Raw genomic sequence first — 20871 nt, forward strand, 5'->3', positions numbered from 1 at the left:
GCTTATTTACCACATGATATTATTTACCCCCCTGCCATAAAAAGCATCAGCAATCCACTTCCAGACATTATACCTCTGTTAAAGGGGCAGGGCATTTTTCACCTGGCCAATTGGCAACTCTAGCAAGATGCAAAACTTATAATCAAAGATCTCTCAGTCTGCCTTTTCCTGCTGGGCAGAGAGCCATGTTCACACCAATTGCTCAATTGTTTCTGACTATAAGGAAGGAACAGGCCAGAGGAGGAGGCAGAGGGCAGAACATCCCTTTCTCTGTGCTTGCTCAGTCCTTGTCTGCCCAGGTCACAACTCAGAAAAGCCCCACCAGAGGAACCAGGGAGTCACGGCTGCTCCCGAGCAACAATGAGGGCTATGCTGGGATTCCTGTTTCTGTTTCTCATCCAAAGACAGTGCTGCTTTGGTTGTGGTGAGTAACAAAACCTGGGCACTATCCCTTTGACTCCTTGGGTCATAATGGAGCAGGGCTTCTAAATATCCTTTATCTGAAGCAGTTGCCTTTCAGCTGTCTTATGAATTGGGTTGCCAAGTCCAATTCAAGAAATATCTAGGGACTTTGGGGGTGGCACCAGGAGACATTGTTGTGACAAGCATAATTGAACTCCAAAGGGAGTTCTGGCCATCACATTTAAAGGGACCACACGCCTTTTAAATGCTTCCCTTTATTGGAAATAATGAAGGATAGGGGCACCTTCTTTTTGGGGGGCTTATAGAATTGGACCACCTGGTCTGATCCTTTGGAAACCTGTATGGTGTTTTGAGAAGGGGCATTGGATGCTATGCTGAAAATCTGGTGCCTCTACCTCAAAAAACAGCCCCCTCAGAGTCCCAAATAACTGTGGATCAGTTCTCCGTTATACCCTATGGGAATCCATCTCCGTAGGGAATAATGGAGTGCCCAGCAATCATTCCTCCCCACTTGCTGATGACCCTGAAGTGGGGGGAGGGTCTCCAAACTGGGGATCCCCTATGCCCACCTGGGGTTTGGCAAACCAACTCATTAAACACATCCCAGAGGCCCACTCTAATTGTGCCAGACCTCTCTAATTACTTCAGGGCTCATGTCATGCTTCACATTTGTTTCAAAGTTGTTCTAGTTTCCCCTCCTCCTTAAGATCTCCTCAACATTCCTCCCCCCCTCTAGCTATTCTACACAAACTAGGGTTTGCCAGGCCCCCCTGGCCACCAGCAGGGGATGTGGGGGTAGGGTTGACACTTCCAGGTTGGGAATCTCTTGGGGGTGGAGGTTAGGGAGCAACAGGGCTTTTTATGTAGAAAAAGCCCATCAGGAACTCATTTGCATATTAGACCACACCCTCTGACATAAAACCAGCTTAAACTGAGTTCCTGTGTGTTCCTGGTCAAAAAAAGCCCGGGGGGGGGCACAGGGAGGGGTACAGTGCCACAGAGTCTACCCTCAGAAGCATCTGTTTTCTCCAGCTGACCTGATTTCTGTAGTATGGAGATGAGCTGTAATTCCAGGAGATCCCCAGATCCCACCTGGAGGCTGGCATCCCTAAACTTATCTCCTGATAGGACTGAGGTTTGGCAAGTTTGAAGTGTCCTTTTAATTGTAACAGTGTTACATAACAGTGTGACAGAATGCTGGACCAGGATTTGGGAGATGCAGGTGTGAATCCCCACTCTGCTATGGAAGCTCACTCTGGGTTAACCTTGGGCCAGTCATTTGCTCTCAGTCTAACCCTATTTGATAGGGTTACTGTTGTGAAGATAAAATGGAAGAGAGGAGAATAATGTCATACATTCCTTTAGGTCACCACTGGGTAGTAATTTATCAGTTATTTGATCTGTACCAGTTAGCTGCTAATAATGTTTATCTCGTTGCAGTGAAAAGCTTCACCTGCTGATTCATACGAGTAGGCTAAACTAGGTTTATTTCCAGGGTAGATGGCATCCCTAATCTACAAGGAAATAATCAAATAGTGATTAACTGTTCTATAGGTTATCACACTTACCTTTGGCTCAAACCTTACAGAAAAACCAAAATTATCCTGTCTGTCACTAATAATTTTCTGGACTTTCTCCAATACTATAATATCCTTTTTGAGGTGCGGCGACCAAAACTGCACACAGTACTCCAAATGAGACCGCACCATCGATTTATACAGGGGCATTATGATACTGGCTGATTTGTTTTCAGTTCCCTTCCTAATAATTTCCAGCATGGTGTTGGCCTTTTTTATTGCAAACGCACACCGTCTTGACATTTTCAGTGAGTTATCTATCACGACCCCAAGATCTCTTTTATTGCGTTTGCAATAAAAAAAGGCCAAAATCATGCTGGGAATTATTAGGAAGGGAATTGAAAACAAATTAAGTGCAGGTAGGGTTGCCAACCTCCATGTGAAGCCTGGAGTTCTCTTGGCATTACCTCTGATCTCCAGACTACAGAGTTCAGTTCCCCTGGAAGAAATACAGCTTCCAAGGTGCGTTCTATGGCATCAGATTCTTGCTGAGCTCTCTCCCCTGCCCAAACTCTGCCACAAATCTCCAGAAATTTAACAAGCTGGAGCTGGCAACTCTAACAGCAGAGGAAAATTCTGTCATCTTAGAAAAGTTTTTTTCAGGATTTTTTTTTCTGCTGGGCCACTTTTTTGTTATTCAATTACTCCTTTCCCTTAATCTGCTGGAAACAAATAAAATCAGTTCCTCTGTCTCTCCCAGAATTAGGTAAGAGTCAATTTATGGTTGGTGAGAAGGGTTGCATATCCAATTTAAGAAATATCTGGGGACTTTGGGGGTGGATCCAAGAGCAAGGGTGTGACAAGCATAACTGAACTCTAAAGGGAGTGCTGACCATCACATTTAAAGGGACCACACACATTTTAAATGCCTTCTCTCCATTTGGAAATAATGGAGGATAGGAGCACCTTCTTTTGGGGCTCATAAAATAGGACCCTCTGGTCCAATCTTTTTGAAATTTGGGAGGTGTTTTGAGGAGAGGCACCAGATGCTATGCTGAAGATTTTGGACCTCTATCTAAAAAACAACCCCCTCAGAGCCCCATATATCCACAGATTGATTCTCTAGTATACCCTATGGGAACCAGTCTCCATAGGGAACAATGGAGTGCCCAGCAGACATTTCCCTCCCTGCCTCTGTTTTCTGATAACCCTGAAGTGAGAGGAGGGCCTCCAAACCAGGGGATCCCCTGCCCCCAACTGGGGATTGGCAACCTGAACAGGAAGTAATAAATGAAGCTGGAGCACTTGTGAAGAGGGAAGAAAAAAATTATAACAGTATAGTGGCTCTGGGAAGCCTGATAGTTCTTTGGTGGCCCACACCAAACAGATTGGTGCGGCACTTGCTTTTGAAGAAAAAATCTCAAAATTAGGTATGAAGAGAGATGGAAAAAGCAACACCCGCTAGCCTGCATTGGGTTGGTAATGACATAACGTAAATCCTCCATAGAAATGATTAAACAAATGTTGTCCATTCCATACTAAATAGCTAGTGTGGAAGTGACCACAGATTCCTCTGTAGGCTGTGTACTACCTTATATAAATGTTGTAGGTCACAGAAAGCTAGTCAATCCAGTTTGCCTGTTGAAGGAATTCCCCTTTTTCACGTGGGTTGAGAGCTCTTAATACAATGAACGTAGGTTGCCAAGACAGCAGTGAGAACTGGTTAACACTTTTATTAACAAAGCAGAACAGAGGGTTTTTTTTAACTTCTTAGCCAGCCTTTAAAACATGGTAATAAAAACTATATATTAAAAAACACCCAAATGGTTAGGAACAGAATCACAATGCATCAAAATACTAGAATACCTGACATACTTTTACATGGCTCAGGGACTGGGATTACTAGATCAGGGAATGGAGATTCAGTCTACTACTTTCAGATTTCCAAGTGATGGCAAATATGCAATGACCCTCTTCAAGCAACAACAGACAAAAATTTTAAATTTTGTCTACTCTTTGTAGTAAATTCCTTTATGAAGCAATTGTCTATTTTCTTTTCACATGGAAGGGGAGACTAGGCACATGTGATTTCTCAGTCCTGCCCTTTTGTATGTTTAGCTGTGAGTGAGGAACAGCGCCCCCAGGTGACATATCTACTCAACCAGATGATCCAATCTGCCACTGCTCCAGGAGCCCTGCCAAACCCCAGTGTCTTGTTGGCTCTTCAGCTGGCTCAAGATGACAGTAACAGCACTAAACAAATGCTGCTTCAGAGGATTGCCCAGGATGCAGTAGACAGGGTGGAGAATGGTAAGTGGTTATTAGGGTATTTAAATCCCACCCCCTTTTCCATCTTGGAATTCAAAGAGTGGAAGGAAGGTTCCTGACAGGTCTCCCATCCAGGTACTGACCAGACACTGTTCCAGGGCTGGATTGGTCATTATAGCTGCTGGAAAATTTCTTGGTGGGCTGATAGTCTCTCTCCCCCCTCCAACTTAGGTCAGTCCACTCCAAGGTAGAAGGGTTTTGTGTGGTCCAAGAAAGGTGGCTTCTGGTCTGTATGAGCTGCACTGGGGAAGGAAGCTCCATGTGAGCCACACCTGGCCAAGGGAAGGTGGTGCCCCCAGTCCATGCAAGCCATGCACAGATGTGTGCAGCCCCAGCATAGCTGAATACCATGTGCAGGTAGCTGTACCTGGGCCCAGCAGAGCTGCAGGAAGCAGCCATTTGAGCTGTGCTTTCTGAGGTGTTGGGCTGGCTGGGTCTTTCTTGCTCCCTCCCTTTTTGTGGGGTGGGTCAGGGCCAGGACTGGCAGTTGACCAAGCATATTGTTTCCTCCCAGTCTGCTCTTGGCCTGTTCCATGTGTCCTTCAGACATACCTTGCGTACCTCTTGTGGACCCATAAATATATGACCCTACTTTCCCCAACATCTGCAGTTTCTAGTGAATGATGATGACCCCTGATTACCTCCAAGGTAAATTCCACTTCAACTATAATCATATGCAACCACATAACCAAAGTAGCATGAGTTACACCCTGTAACAAAACAAAAATTGACTCTCCATTAACCGTTTCCCACAAAAAGGGAACTCTTAGGCTGCTTACAGATGGGTGGTTAAAGCTGCCCTGGGGACGGCAGGCAGGCGGATCTAAAAAGCGCATCTACACACGTACATCTGCCTGCTGTCCCTGCCCTGCCCTGCCGCCAAGCTGTCCCTGACTTACTGGAAGCCATCTTAAAAAGATACCACTTTGAAGGTGGGGTGTTCCTGGCCGTCTGGACAGCTGGTAAGCGCCTGGAGAGTGCCTGGGGAGCTGCGGATGGGGTATGTGAGTGCTCCAGACACTCCCCAGGGTACCCATGGTCCATCACTCTTCTGTGGGCCATTGGGACACTCCCGGGCACTCCTTTTCCAGCAGGCTCACTTCCAGGTCGGCTTAATGCCACCCTGAGCTGGCCATCTGTTAGCGGCCTTAAAGAGGAATTTTAAGCAATTTCCATTCTCTGTATCCCTTTGTAGTGTGATTCTTACATAGACACTGCCAGGCAAATTGGGAAATGTTTACTGGCTCTATAGCAATAGTTACTACTGACAAGATACAGCATAACAACATACAGCACCTCTTGTTATCCACACTGGTGCATATTTGAGGAAGATCTGTGCAGCTTGCATAGACAAAACCTGATTATGTCTATGTATCTTGAGAAGGAAGAAAAACTAATAAGAACATAAGAAGAGCTCTGCTGGATCAGACCAATAGTCCATCTAGTCCAAGATCCTGTCTCACACAGTGGCCAACCAGTTCCTCTGGACAGACAGCAAATGAAAACATAGAAAGATAGACAATGAAAAAAAAAAACCCAGGAAATGAAGTCAGGCAACTGGAGGCACCCCTGATCCCTGTTCTTCTACTGTTTTTCAGGAAAATCTTTCCCTTCAGGCCAGGTAGCCCTCTATGCCCTGGCTCATCAGGCTTCTTGCTCTGATCCCAGAAAAGTGTCTGCCAAAGGAATTACTCTTGATCTGGTGCAACTGTTGGAAAAGAAGTTCAAGAGGGAACTGGAGAACATCAGTAAGGAATGGGAATGTACCATATCAGGGGAGGACTCTTCTTTCAGTTTATCAATCCCGTTTGCTTTGCTCCCATCACCTGGGTTTTAATAATACTCAGCCTTATACCTTGTCCCCATTTTCATCCTCTATCTTTTTTTCCTTTGGTTGTATTCAGTGTCTCCCCATATCAAACCTTCTCCCTCTGCCACATTCTATTCAGGCTGGAAGCTGCTGAAGCTAATGGCTTCTCTGTTTGGTTGTTTCTCCTCAGAGATCACTGGCAATCCCCTGAGCAACTATTACCAGCTTGGCTTGTGTGTTCTCACCCTCTGCCAACTTCATGGCAGCCTCTCAGTCAGTACAACAGCAGATCTGTTCACTCCAGACCAAAAAAAGTATTACTTTGATGGCCATTTCTCTGTAGGTAGGTAATATCTTTGATAATTTATCAAAGAGCCAGTTTGGTGTAGTGGTTAAGTGTGTGGACTCTTATCTGGGAGAACCGGGTTTGGTTCCCCACTCCTCCACTTGCACCTGCTGGAATGGCCTTGGGTCAGCCATAGCTCTGGCAGAAGTTGTCCTTGAAAGGGCAGCTGCTGTGAGAGCCCTCTCCAGCCCCACCCACCTCACAGGGTGTTTGTTGTGGGGGAGGAAGGTAAAGGAGATTGTGAGCCGCTCTGAGACTCTTCGGAGTGGAGGGCGGGATATAAATCAATATCTTCTTCTTCTTCTTTATTCATTTAGTAGCTATTCATGATGATAATCAGGAATGCAGTCTCCATTTTTGGAAACAATTATTTCTGATTATCTAATGCTGTGAATTAGCTATAGTAGAAGAATTATTACCTTCCCCCCTTGCTTGCCATGGTACTTAAAAATACACCTGTCTTGGTAGTCGAAATGCTGAACTAAGTGGCTTGACCTAGAATATAAATGTGAATGTTTTATCTTTAATCTGTCAATGACTTTTCTTGTTATGAGGGACAGTGTCTGTGGTGAAACACAGGGATGCTTCCTTTTGCAGGCCAAAAGAGAACATAGCCATGGTGGTCCTCAGCAAAATCCAAAATCCGTACCTGTTGCTAAGTTTAACACAACACATTGTGCAAGCTTTCACTTTCTCTAGAACTTTTCACCAGGCTGCATGTTAAAACAAAAAGGTGGGGAGGAAAAAAATGTTTCAGTCTGTGGTATTAAGGCCTCTTTGTATACAGTAGGATGTTTAGCTTATTTCTGGGGACACACGCCCGGTGTGGCTAGCTATACCCTGTTGCTGTGCCTCTCCTTATCACAGTCATGTTTGGGATTTCATTGTCACTTTCTCTGGGATTTGTACTATGTTGGAGGAGAATGAAAACTTACTTCTTTTTTTTTGCACTCGTCTTCAGACACAGCATCAGTAGCAGTCCTTGCTCAGGTTTGTTTACAGACCACAGATACTGTTGGAGCAAGAATCTACATAAACCCAGTCTGACAGCTACAGTATGACAGCTGGTGATCTAGCTGCCAGGCTAGGTCACAGTGACCTGATCAGCAGACCGGCTTGAGCCGGCAGAAGCCAAGTGATGCAATCTGCTGAGTCAGCACGGCCAGGATTGGCTGCTTGGACTATATATGATCTGTGTGTGCATCACACAGGTCTCTCCCTGTGAGATGGTGGTTAGGCGAAGCACTTTGTCCGTGGAGGTGATATTGTATAGACTGCACAAGAGAGCACTTGTCGTGTATATATGTTAATACACCTTTTGGCACTAGTTGCACGTGTCTGCCTGATTTTCTTTCCTGAAGCCCTGTGTCGGGCAAGTCATCTCCCTCACTCTGCTACTCCCGCTCCGACAGGGTTATGGGCCCAGCACGCTTCCGCTGCGGGGAGGAGAGAGTTGAGAGTTGAGCTGACTGTGAGTTTGGAAAGAGCCGGAGGCGAGGAACGCCGGTGAAGGACACAGAAGCACCACCGTTCTCTGTTTGAGAGCCAGAGGGACGTCGGCAGCCAGCTGTGAGGAGGAGTCGGCACGATGGCTCAGCAACAGCTTGGAGTAGCCGTTGAGAAGCTCACCTCAGCCAACTACGCGGTGTGGAGCCTGAGAATGCAACACTACCTCAAGCGTGAAGGGCAATGGCTGTTCGTGAGTAACCCCCCTGCTGACTTATCTCCTGCCGAGACTGTGTTATCGGATAAGGCACTGGCCAACATAGTGCTATCTATAGGAGATGACCAGCTGGTTTATGTGCGAGGGAAGGACACTCCCAAGGCTGCCTGGGACGCGTTGAGTGCGGTGCATGTTAGCACCACTGCTGGTTCCCTCATGGCCTTGACAAGGAGGATGTTCCGCACCGTTATGCCGGCTGGAGGGTGTGTGAAAGATCACATCAAACGGCTAACGGACTGTTTCGTTGAGCTGGAGGCAAGAGGCAAGACTGTAGCTCCAGACGACAGAGTGTACATTTTGCTGTCGTCGTTGCCACCTGAGTACACTCCCCTGATAACTTCTCTGGAGACGGTGGACGTAGCGACCCTGACCATGGAATACGTCTGTGCCCACCTGCTTGACTTCCAAGAGAGAATTGCGGCCGTGAGCTGTCCGGGGGTGTCGGCCAGGCAGCGTGCTGTTATCGGTGTGTCCGGGAAGACAGCCAAGAATGAGCCAGCTTTTGCTGCTGGCAGGCGTCCGAAGGTGGAGGAAGTGGAGCCGACTGCGTTTGCAGTCCGTCGCTGCTATGGATGCGGGTCGTCGCAGCACCTGCTCCGAGCTTGCCCTGAGAGGGAGAAGAGGCGGGGGCGTGTGCGGCGAGAGCGGAGGACCGCCAGCCCGTGTGAGGAAGCAACCCGGCTGGTCACGTCTGCAGTAGAGAGCACAGGGTCTGCTTGGATTTTAGACTCCGGGGCAACGAGCCATCTCTGCTGCGAGAAGGAGTTGTTGAAAAACATTGACAGTCCTGAGCATAAGTATGTGAGATTGGCTGATGGGACCACTGCCAATTCTGTTTGCTCAGGCAATGTGGAATTTCCTGCACTGAAATGTATGTTGCAAAATGTGTTGTATGTACCCTCACTGCAGTCTAACCTGTTGAGTGTTAGCACACTGTTTGACCAGGGATACCAGGTGAGATTTGAGAAAACCTGCTGCAAAATCCTGGGAGGTGGGGGAAAGTTGCTTGTGACAGGAAAGAGGGAAGGTAAACTGTATGTGGTCCAGAGTGATTGTGCCCAGGTGGCTCAGGTGTCGAATGAGCCTGTGCACAATAATTGTATACATTTGCTCCATAGGAGACTTGGGCACTGCGGATTTAGGGCGTTAAAGAAAACCCTGGAGCTTGTGCCTAGTTTGAAAGTAAATCCTTGCAAATGTTACTTGGATTGCCAGGTCTGCAAGAAGACCAAAAGCAAGGCGTGTGCTGTTGCTAAAGAAAGCTCAAGGGAAAGCACACGAGCCCTGGAACTAGTCCATTTAGACGTTATTGGCCCATTGCCAAAGAGTCTGTCGGGGAGGAGATACTGCTTGGTGGCCACCGACGACCACACGAGGTACGCGTGGGTTTTCACCATGGTGCATAAGTCTGAGGTGTATAAGACATTCACCAAGTGGGTCAAAGCAGTGGAGAGACAATTAGGGGTTAATCTCCTAGCTGTACAAACCGACAGAGGGGGGGAATTCTTATCTAACCAGATGAAACGTTGGCTGGAGAACAAGGGCATCGCCCACCGTCTGACGAACCCGGCAACGCCCCGAGAAAATGGGCATGGGGCTGTATTGCAGAACGTGATGTATTGCATGTTAGAGGATGCACAACTGCCAATGACCTATTGGGCAGAAACCATACATGCAGCTGTTTTTTTGCAAAATAGGGTTTGGTGTAATACTGTGAAAAATGTGCCTTACAGGTTACTGTTGAACAAGACCCCAGATTTGAGTTCTTTAAAAGTCTTTGGGTCACGGGCTCGGGTTGGCATCCACTCCACGAGTAGCGGGGAGGGGGATGTCCGGGCAGAGAGCCTAATTTTTCTGGGCTACAAGCCAAGGGCCAGGTGTTATCGTTTCTGCAATAGCAAAAGCAAGATAACACTTAGTGAGAGTGCCCAGTTCAATGAAGAAAGCAGCTGGCCAAGGTTGCACTCCTTGCAGAAACAATTTGTCCTGCTGCCAAGTAGCGATAACGATGTTGGAGCGCAGCCCAGAACTCCAGCCCAGGAGGTGGCACCCAGTGGGGCTGGAGAAGGTGAGCCGAATGCTGGCACAGAGCCTGACGAGCAGAGTCAGGAGGCAGAGCCTCAAATGCAGGAACTGGAGGTAAAGTGTGAGAGTCAGGAGGTTCAACACCCAATTACAGGGGCAGAGCAACCAGCCCAGGAGGTGGGAACAGAGCAACCCGAAGAAGACAAAGCTGGTCCAAGCACAGGGCCACGGGTGTCTGCCAGGTCCACCAAAGGCCAACGTCCCGCTAGGTACAAGTGTCCCTATGTCACTCTGACTGTCAATCCAGACCCACCCGGATTTGAGGAAATGTTAAAAGAAAAGGCTAAGAAATGGAAAGCCTGGGTGGCAGAGTGCGAGGCAAGGGAGAAGGAGGCTGAAGCCAAGCGTCTGAAAGAGCTGGCTGAACAGGAACACGATGATGTGTTTTACAATCATGATGAGTTCCTGAACGAATTCCGGAAAGGGTTCCGAGCTACGTAAATATGAACTGTAATGTTGCTGGTGGACATGTATGTAAACTGTGTAAAGTGTTTGGGTATATTGGGTTTAAATAGATTAGGAGGTGTGTTGGAGCAAGAATCTACATAAACCCAGTCTGACAGCTACAGTATGACAGCTGGTGATCTAGCTGCCAGGCTAGGTCACAGTGACCTGATCAGCAGACCGGCTTGAGCCGGCAGAAGCCAAGTGATGCAATCTGCTGAGTCAGCACGGCCAGGATTGGCTGCTTGGACTATATATGATCTGTGTGTGCATCACACAGGTCTCTCCCTGTGAGATGGTGGTTAGGCGAAGCACTTTGTCCGTGGAGGTGATATTGTATAGACTGCACAAGAGAGCACTTGTCGTGTATATATGTTAATACACCTTTTGGCACTAGTTGCACGTGTCTGCCTGATTTTCTTTCCTGAAGCCCTGTGTCGGGCAAGTCATCTCCCTCACTCTGCTACTCCCGCTCCGACAGATACATCCATGCTGCCAGAGGCAAATGAAACAATGACAGCAAATATACAATGGCTGCTGAACAACATCCTGGAACAGAAAACAAGTGATGGTGTGATTGGGAACATGTACAGCACTGGGGAGGCCATGCAGGTAACGTCAATTATGGAACTGGAGAATGGCATTCAGACTCCATACAGCTTCCCTCATGCATCATGGCATCAAAATAGTTGAATGTTTTTTTCGGGTTTGCACAGAGGCAGAGAGAGTGTCAAAGAACATCATTAGGCCACACAGGCAATTCAGCCTGTTGATAAATAAGGGAGGTAAACATTGGAAGGCAATAGTCAGAAATTCCTATACTCATGTTTTGTATGATGGAACAAACGCCTTCCCTAATTAATGGTTACGCTTACACATAACTTACCAGGGTCTTAACCTAGCTTCAGTGTATTAAGTTACAGTCTATAATGAACACAACCATAAGAATCTGCATGTTTTCTATACTTACACCTTTATTTTGTGATTTTTCATTATTCAGACACAGACTGTGAAGAGGGATTGAACAGAAATCAGACTTGTATAGAATGTGAAAACGACGCGTGTCATTTGCTAAATAATTTATTCATCAAAATATTCTTAGATTGCCTTTTTCCTGCATGGTGGTGTAACCATTTAATCATGAACTATACTGTGTGAACAAACTACCTCTTCTATTTAATATCTCTTCTTTCCCTGCTTTGTTCTTTTCCCTTTCTCTGGTTTCTTTACTGTTGCTCTTATCCAGGTATGCTAATGTTTCTAACTCCAGCTTGGGAAATTCCTGGAGATTTGGGAGGGCAGAGTTTGGGCAGGGGACAGAGCTCAGCAGGGATATGATGCCAGAGATTCTACCCTGTGAAGCTGCCCTTTCCTCCAGAACTAATCTCTGTTGTTTAGAGATCAGTTGTAATTCTGGGAGAACTACCGTATGTCTTCCACCTGGAGGTTGGCAGTGTATGTTGTTAAACTCCACATAGCTTTCCTCCTTGGTTGATTCTCCCTCTCTGTCCCTCCAGGCATTGTCTGTGGCCAGAAACTATCCTGCAGCTGGATCGTGGAATTGCTGCCAGACTTTGGACAAAGTCGTAAGTGAGATACCTAAAGGCACTTTTGATCACCCCATGGCTGCAGCCCAACTCGTTCCCTCCTTGGAGGGTCGGAACTACCTTGATGTGAGCACTGTGAACTGCTCTATAGAAAAAGGTAAGTAAAGAAGAAGATATTGGATTTATATCCTGCCCTCCACTCCGAAGAGTCTCAGAGCGGCTCACAATCTCCTTTACCTTCCTCTCCCACAACAGACACCTTGTGAGGTGGGTGGGGCTGGAGAGGGCTCTCCCAGCAGCTGCCCTTTCAAGGACAACCTCTGCCAGAGCTATGGCTGACCCAAGGCCATTCCAGCAGGTGCATGTGGAGGAGTGGGGAATCAAACCCGGTTCTCCCAGATAAGAGTCCGCACACTTAACCACTACACCAAACTGGCTCTCCTAAAGTATCCCCTAAAGTATCCCCACAGGCTTCAAAGACTCTAATGGACTTAGAATCTTCACTAGGAGAGTTGTGTCTAAATGATTCAATAGTCAGTTTTTAATCCTATATCCAAAATGAGGCCTCATGCGCATGATCGTGTTTTGGATATAAGTGCAACTATAGTTGTATAGCACTGATGTTTTCAACGCACGCCTGGCAGTGTGCATGACAAAACTTTTACAAGAATTGTTTTTATTTATTTATTTATAAAATTTGTACCTCACCTTTTTGCCTTCATGAGGGCCCCCAAGATGGCTAAGAAAAACACATCTCAAAAAGTATTAAAACCAAACAAAACCCGCACCATTTGAACAATTAAAATCAAGATAAAATACACATGCAATATAATACAATATACATACATAAAAACAATTAAAATAGAGCAGGAAGGAGGGATCACTGAGGGAATCCCAGATGGAACAGCAACAACAGAAGTCTTCACCCAGTGGTGGAAGATGGTGACAGAAGGGGACAGTTGAGTCTCTCTGGGGAGAGTCTGAAATTTTCATCCAAGAAGGCCCTCTTCTTACTTGCCTCAGATTGCCAAGCCTCCTCTGGACACTGGCAGAGGATGGTACAGCAGGCTTGTCAGATCTAGGTTGGGAAACTCCTGGGGATTGGGGGATGAAGTCTGGGGAGGACATGGACCTCCACAGAGCACAATGCCTTAGAGTCCACTCTTCAAAGCATCCATTTTCTCCAGGGGAATTGATCTCTGGAGATAAGCTGTAATTCCAGGGGATCCCCAGGTCTCACCTGGAGGCTGGCATTCCCACACCAGCCTAATCTCAGACAGTGGAAGCACTCAAAACAGGGCCCTGGAAGAGTACCTTAGTGATTAGGTAGATCTGTAAGGAAGTAGGCAGTCAGTCAGGTATGCTTGTGTACAGGGCTTTTTTTGTAGAAAACGCACAGCATGAAATAATTTGCATATTAGGCCACACTCCTGACATCACCATTGTTTCACCCAATGCTTTTTTTTTTTTGTAGAAAAAGCCCAACAGGAACTCATATGCATATTAGGTCACACCCCTGACACCAAGCCAGCTGGAACTGTGGTCTTGCTAAAAAACAAAAAAACAAAAACCCTACTTGTGTAACCTATTTAATTCAAAGAGCAATGTCAAGTAATTTTTTTTTAAATTAATGAACTGAGGGAGTTCACATCTATGCCAGTCTAATTCCACCTTGTGACACTTGCATTTATGAAAATAACAGAAAATGGATTTCAAAAACAATAGTATTTGGAACAATAATTAAGAATATACAACTACAGTCAACTTTTAACATTTCAAGTCTGTTGTATTGGAGCACACCAGGGTCTCTCAGTCTTTCTGACTGCTGTCTAGTCAGTCCCTGGAAGATGCATCGCAGCTTTATTAATGCGATTTCTCTCCTGCCCTTCCCACCAAGGCACGCTCAGGGCGGGTTACGGCATAAAATCATAATAGGAATACATAATCTAATAAATTATCTCTAAAAATCTAAAATTACATAAATTTAAAAAAACTGGTAAGTAGCATTAAGATGGCATCATTAATTTCTTGGGTCTGGTCAGATGTTTAATAAATAAGACTGCTCTCTAGTGGTTTAAACCAACTTTAGATAGGCAGTTTAAGGCAGTTTGAGCATCTTTGAGCAGGACTGAGCAGTTTAAGACTTTGCTTTGCATTGAGATGTCCTCTACAGGAGTTTCTAGTATCCCTACAATATTAATATATAGAACGATTTCGCACTAGGCTTGTTCTAGGTGGAGAGCCCTTTTGCTCCCGGGGCTTTTCTCCATTTTCACAAAGTTGCCCCGGAGCTGTGAGTTGGCATGCTGCTATTCAGCAGCAAGTGAGATCCTCTGACAAGCGGTTTCTGCTTGCTGTGGAAAAGCAGCATGCCAACTAGCAGCTCCGCAGCAGCTAATGCGGAAATGGAGAGAAGCCCCGGGGGTAAAAGAACTCTCTACCCGGAACAAACCCTAATGCGAAATAGGTCATAGTTTCATAGAAAGGAGTATTTTTGAGGTAAAAGTGCTTCTCCCTGCAGGTCCTCCAATCCCTCAGGGAAAACTGCACTTTCCTCCCTTATTAGGAGTCACGTTCACCTTTACAACCAATTTTTATTCAGAACGTGAGCTTTCGTGTGCTCTTAAGCACACTTCATCAGACGAGGAATCCAGCACAGTGAGCAAAGCCATACATAGCTGAGCAGAGCCATACATAGCTGGTAGGCAGTGGCCCACAATGCAACATGGTACAGATTTAAGAACCAATGACAGTGAAGTAAAATTATCTGGTAGGCAGTGGTTTAGAATGTAAAATGGTACAATGACAGAATAGTAAAATTAACAAATGGAGCAAACCTTTGATCTGAGTAGCATGAGCATGCGAAAGCAACAAAACAGCAGTATGCAGTGAGAACAACAACAACAACTTTTATTTGTATCCCGCCCTCCCCGCCGGAGCAGGCTCAGGGCGGCTAACATTTCATACATCAATTATACAATCGTTAAAACTACTACATTAACAGTGTAATTAAAATTCTAGTTAAAATTCTAAAATTAATAAAAATTAACAAATTGAGCAAACCTTTGATCTGAGTAGCATGAGCATGCGAAAGCAACAAAACAGTAGTATGTCAAAATGTGAGATTGTCTGTCAATGACAATGGGAGATGGGTTCAATATATGTAATGGGATAAGCAACCAAAGTCCCTGTTTGAGGGTGTCAATACAGCTAAAAGAGAAATACATTGGATAGTGATGTTCTTGTCCACCTAATTTACTTTTTAACATGTAAACATAATTCTAGTTTGCCATAGGAAAAAGGAATACAATAAAATATAGTGAAAATGGGTAAAGCATATGTAATGAGATATACAGCCAATATCCCTATTTTGAGTATGTCAATACAAATCATTATACTGATACACAATTTTAAAAGAGAAACACATTGGAATACTGTCATTGGTTCTTAAGTCTGTACCATGTTGCATTGTGGGCCACTGCCTACCCGCTATGTATGGCTCTGTTCAGCTATGTATGGCTTTGCTCACTGTGCTGGATTCCTCATCTGATCAAGTGTGCTTAAGAGCACACGAAAGCTTACGTTCTAAATAAAAATTGGTTGGTCTTAAAGGTGCAACTTGACTCCTGCTTTGTTCAACTGCTTCAGACCAACACGGCTGCCCGCTTGGATGTACCCCCTTATTAGGAATACTCCAACTCTTTAACTTCCCCTAGTGGACTCAGGGTTATACTTGTCCCAAGCAATGTAGGACTGTAGAAGTTAACACCAAGAACATTTTGAATTGTGCTTAGAAAGAGATTGGGATGCAATGTGGATGGGCCAAGACTTCAGCTATTATAATTTATCTGTAACTTTTAGACATAAACAAAAAAGAGCATAGTGACGTAAAGACTGGACCATTTATTGTGATGTAAGCAACCCCATGGCTCACAGTGCTAAAGCTGCAGTACTGCAGTCCAAGCTCTCTGCTCATGACCTGAATTCGATCCTGGTGGAAGCTGGGTTCAGGTAGCCAGCTCAAGATTGACTCAGCCTTCCATCCTTCTGAGATTGGTAAAATGAGTACCCAGCTTGCTGGGGGAAAAGTGTAGATGACTGGGGAAAGCAATGGCAAACCACCCCATAAAAAAGTCTGTCATGATGCGATGTCACCCCAGAATTGGGAATGACTTTGCTTGCACAGGGGACAACCTTTATCTTTAAACTTCTGTCAACTACAGTCACCTTCTAATGAGTAACTAGCTGCATAGCACTCTGGCATGGTGTAACAAAGCTTTGAGCTCCTGGTAAGCTGTATTCTACTCTAGTCATGCTGGTCTTAAACTATGGTCTCTCTCCCTAAGGGACTTAATACAAGAGCATGAAGTCCTATCAGGCCACCATTTCAGAGTGCATGAGATTGTTTTAGGCATGAAAGTTATTTTATTTCACTTAAAGCCTGCTCTTCTGGGTACCCAGGTGTCTTATAATATTTTTAAAAAATTAAAATGCAAAAAGTAAAACATAAAAACAGCAATCTACAGCAAAAAGTTATAAGCCCATATAACTTGGCAAAAACCAGAGGTAAAATCCAAGACACCAAGAACAGGATTGTGACTGCGAGGTAAGCTGTGTGCAAAAACGGTCAGTGACCGTTTGGCCCTAAACTGAAGCAGAATATAGATAAGATAGTGGTGACGCCTGCATTGAAAAGAGCTGTTCTCCCACTCTGAATGGGATGCAACTTTTGTCGAAGGACTAAGTTCTATTAGATCTAGATCTCATCTTAGAAAAACAGGTAAATATGGTTGTCAGGAAATGTTTTTTTTCCTGCTACATTTAGTTCAGAAGTTATCTTTGTTTTCTGCCAACATCTGACCCTACCATGCTAATGCATGCCATGTTAACCTTGATGTGAAATTGCTGTGACATGCTGAACATGGGACTGCACTTGAAGCCTTTTTTTAAAATCCAGCTGTTACAGGAACAGTGTTCTGGAAGAGGTGGAACAGATACCTACTCTTGTTATTTAAGGGAGATGATGGGGAGCTTGAGTTGACCCTGGCTTTATCTGTATTTAATTACCTAACTTTTAATTGATGTGTCTTGATTATTTGGTTATTTTTGTATTGGGTCTATTGTTGTTGCCTTGACTATGGCCGTTTCCCGACTGAGCTTACCTCAGAGCGACGTCCCTCTTCACCGCGCAGCGTCTGCGCGGATTTCCCACCAACTGCTCCGAGTAACCAAGTAGAGTCGCGGCTTTTGCGTCGCTAACGTAAACTGTTTTTTAGCGGTTTCCATTTGCGACGCAAAAGGTCGGGAACTTCCTGGTTCCTCGGAGCAGCCTCGGAGCAGTTGGTTGGAAATCCGCGCAGACGCTGCGCGGTGAAGAGGGACGTCGCTCCGAGGTAAGCTCAGTGGGAAAACGGCCTATGTTGGGAGAAAGGCAAGACATATAAATACAATAAACAAAGTGGCTGGTTCTATGGGGAAAAGCATGGCACTGACATAATCTCATTGTTACTCACTGTTTTTATTCTCTTACTTTCAAACAGATGATCTCATCCTAACTAGTCTGCCAACCATCCAATCCATCAGTCACTTCCGGTCCAGCAACCCTATTACAGTCATGTACATGGTCACTGATAGTGTGAGCAATACCTTCACTGATTCCACTGTACTCTCTGTCCCAGAGGGCTCAGTCTTATTCAGAGTAATGGAAGTTGCACAGGAAAAAGACCCAGATAGATTCAGGTATCACCTTGGTCTTCAAAGCCAGCATTCCTTTGAGCATCTATGTGGATATGAAAATAAGCCTTGCATGGCGCTGTACAGTGTTTCACCTGGGGAATACTCCAGTTTACAAGAGGGAAATGAACTCTCCCCTCAGTTTACTGCCTAGAGAGCTGGTGTCCTGATTGGCTGCAGAAAGGGGTGTGCTTGTTTGTTTTGGCCAATAGAATCTTCACTTTAACTTAAAAGTTCACTTGCCTTGGTGGCAGAGAAGCAGTACCCTTTTAGCTATGACAGTTTTAGCCATTTTTATTCCTCTGCTATCATGGAATTAAACCAAAGATTAGTTGATGTCCACACTTGCAGTGCCCATCAAGAGGCTGCAAGTGGTCCACATTTTACATCAGATCTGTCCCAAAGGCAGATTTAGCAGTTTCTCCCAACTGATTATTGGAAAAACCCTCTTTCATTGAGTCATCCTTATTAGAGGGCACCATTTTCTGTCTGATTCGCAGGACCTGATTAGTTTATTTATTCCCCATACTTGCCCATTCACAGCCTCAAAATGTTCCCAGCTTTTCCTTGGAAAAATTAGTTTTCTTACTTTAAGATAATTTTTGTTCAGAAATCCAGGTTTCTCAACGTATCTGCCTCCTGAAGCAATACAAAGATGACTGTCATACAGACTGTGTCCTACAGATAAGTCAGTCAGTGTTGATAAATACAAGTTCAGAACAACGTACTGTAGTTCTTTGAGGTTTTGTTTCTTATGGGAACGTGTAGGCAAACTCTTATCTTAGTAAGTTATTTGCTTCCAAAATATGAAAAATCCATGAGAATTATAAACAAGTACCCATTGTGGATGGCTTGCATCATAGGAGGGGTGTCGGTGTGTGGGTGTAAGGGGCTTGTAGCAGCTTATCCCCTGAAAAGTAATGGAGACCTTCTGGAAATTTCTCTTGCACCAGGTTCACATATGAGAATACTACCTGGGGCCCATACATCACATCAGTGCAAGACTTGGCAGCTGACAGCAGTGAGCGGACTTACTGGCAGCTCTTGAGCGGGGAAACTCCTTTGAGCAAAGGTGAGGGAGAAAGGGGTTTGGGAGGGGGAGGGTAAAAGAAGACAGGGAGAGAAAGCTGGATGAGGCTGCAAAGGAGTGGAAGAGGGCATGAGAAGTGCAGAACAAAGTGGACTGGATAACAGTAGCATGCAGAATTGGAAGTCTGAACTGAAAGTGAAGGGGGAAGAGCAGTTTGCAGTTGACAAATGTACAGGTGAGGATGGGTAGACTGACAGCCTAGAGAAAAAGCTCGGAACAAAGGCAGAAAATTAGGATCAATCATGTCATTGCCCATGTAACCAAGTTTTCCCATCATGTCTGTCCTCTTGTTTCAGGTGCTGGGGAATATGTTGTGTCTGATGGAGAGAGCTTGGTGGTAAAATTCACCACTTACTGACCTCTGCAGTGCAATCTCGGTTAAGATATGGCTGTTGTCTGTGTCTGGCACTAGTCCATCCCATTTTATACCTCCACAATTCCTACATCACGATATATTTCCTACTGGGATGTAAAGAAGTAGCATTCATGTCAAAGTGATGATTGTCCTAGTTCGATATATATCGTTAGTAACATTTCTTCCCTTTCCCCCAACTCTCAGCCCTGCCATATGCTTTTCTTTGGCTTCTTTCTTTAATATTAAGTCTGAAAGAAAATTCTGATGAATGTAAAAATTTGATCATGACTTCTGGTAGGTCCTGTGTTTGAAGCCACACAAGAGGTTTTTTTTGTGCTGCTGAAATATTAACCTAATTCACAGCTGTTGAAATATTAACTCATTCACAACTGGGTAACAGCAGGATTGTGTTACAAGTACTTAATGCAGCAGTATTCTCCACAAAAATCTGTCCCAATAGACTCAACAAAGGAAGCCCTAGCCTTCAGCTTACAAGACTTGATCAGAGCTGTTTATAATAGGAGGGCTTAGGGATGCCAGCCTTCAGGCACGACCAGGAGATCCCTGGAATTATATCTCATCTCCAGAATACAGAGATCAGTTCTTTTGGAGAAAATGGGTGCTTTGAAGGGTGGACACTATGGCATTGTACCCCACTGAGGTCCCTGTCATCCCCAGGCTCCATCCCCAAATCTCCAGGAGTTTCCCAACCCGGATCTGGAAAATCTCCCCCCTCCACCCCCTGCTGGTGGGCAGGGGGGACTAGGCAATCCTACTTGGAGGTCATTAATTCATAACATTGCCATAAGTTGGAACTGACTTGACGACATGTAACACACACTCATCTACTCAAATGTAAAATTATTCTTCAGCAATGAGCCTAGTTTCCCCACTGCTGCTTTGTTTTCACTTGAATTCAGTTTTCCTTTTGCTGCTTTGTTTTCAGTTGAATTAATTACGTACTTCCCTTTTTGCTCACTTCGTTTGAAAAAAAAATCATTGCTCATATTTTTAATAGCTTATTTTGAAATTAAACTATTCCAGTAATTTAAAAGTAACATTTAAAAGGAGAAGTAGCTTTGACAAACTGCAAAGTACTTAAACTTCTCTCTGCCAAATGAGAGAGATATGTGAGAGAGGGAGGAAGTAGCATATTAATATGGGAGCAGAAGGAAGGAAAATTTAAAGGAGCAGTAGCCCTGAAAAAACTAAATAACATTTCCCATAACAGATAGTCTGGTACTGTAAGTGGAGTTTTTAGGTTTTAAAAAATTGCTACATATATGAAAAAGACAGAAAAATGAGAAAAATGCTGGCACTGCCTGGATATCCATGAAAAAAGAATGAATGAAATACAGCGATGTGATTGAAAAGCTTGTGTGGAACCACCTGATATTCCTGCATGCAGTTTTTCTAATTAACCAATATGACTCAATGCACAGCAGCCAAGAAGGTCAGAGCGCCTGCTCC

The 20871-nt window shown here is 44.9% G+C and overlaps 1 protein-coding gene across 1 annotated transcript; it reads left to right on the forward strand.

Annotated features, from left to right (window-relative positions):
- The first annotated feature begins 360 nt into the window (after positions 1-360).
- On the forward strand, positions 361-19404 carry LOC132590275 (transcobalamin-1-like). Its single transcript, XM_060263291.1, has 10 exons — positions 361-424; positions 4059-4250; positions 5867-6016; positions 6269-6421; positions 7386-7427; positions 11152-11288; positions 12194-12380; positions 17764-17962; positions 18910-19028; positions 19343-19404. Exons 1-10 carry the CDS (start codon positions 361-363, stop codon positions 19402-19404), a joined length of 1305 nt encoding a protein of 434 aa, XP_060119274.1.
- Positions 19405-20871: the final 1467 nt, after the last annotated feature.

The sequence above is a fragment of the Heteronotia binoei genome, chromosome 21 (assembly GCF_032191835.1).
Source record: "Heteronotia binoei isolate CCM8104 ecotype False Entrance Well chromosome 21, APGP_CSIRO_Hbin_v1, whole genome shotgun sequence".
Lineage (NCBI taxonomy): Eukaryota > Metazoa > Chordata > Lepidosauria > Squamata > Gekkonidae > Heteronotia > Heteronotia binoei.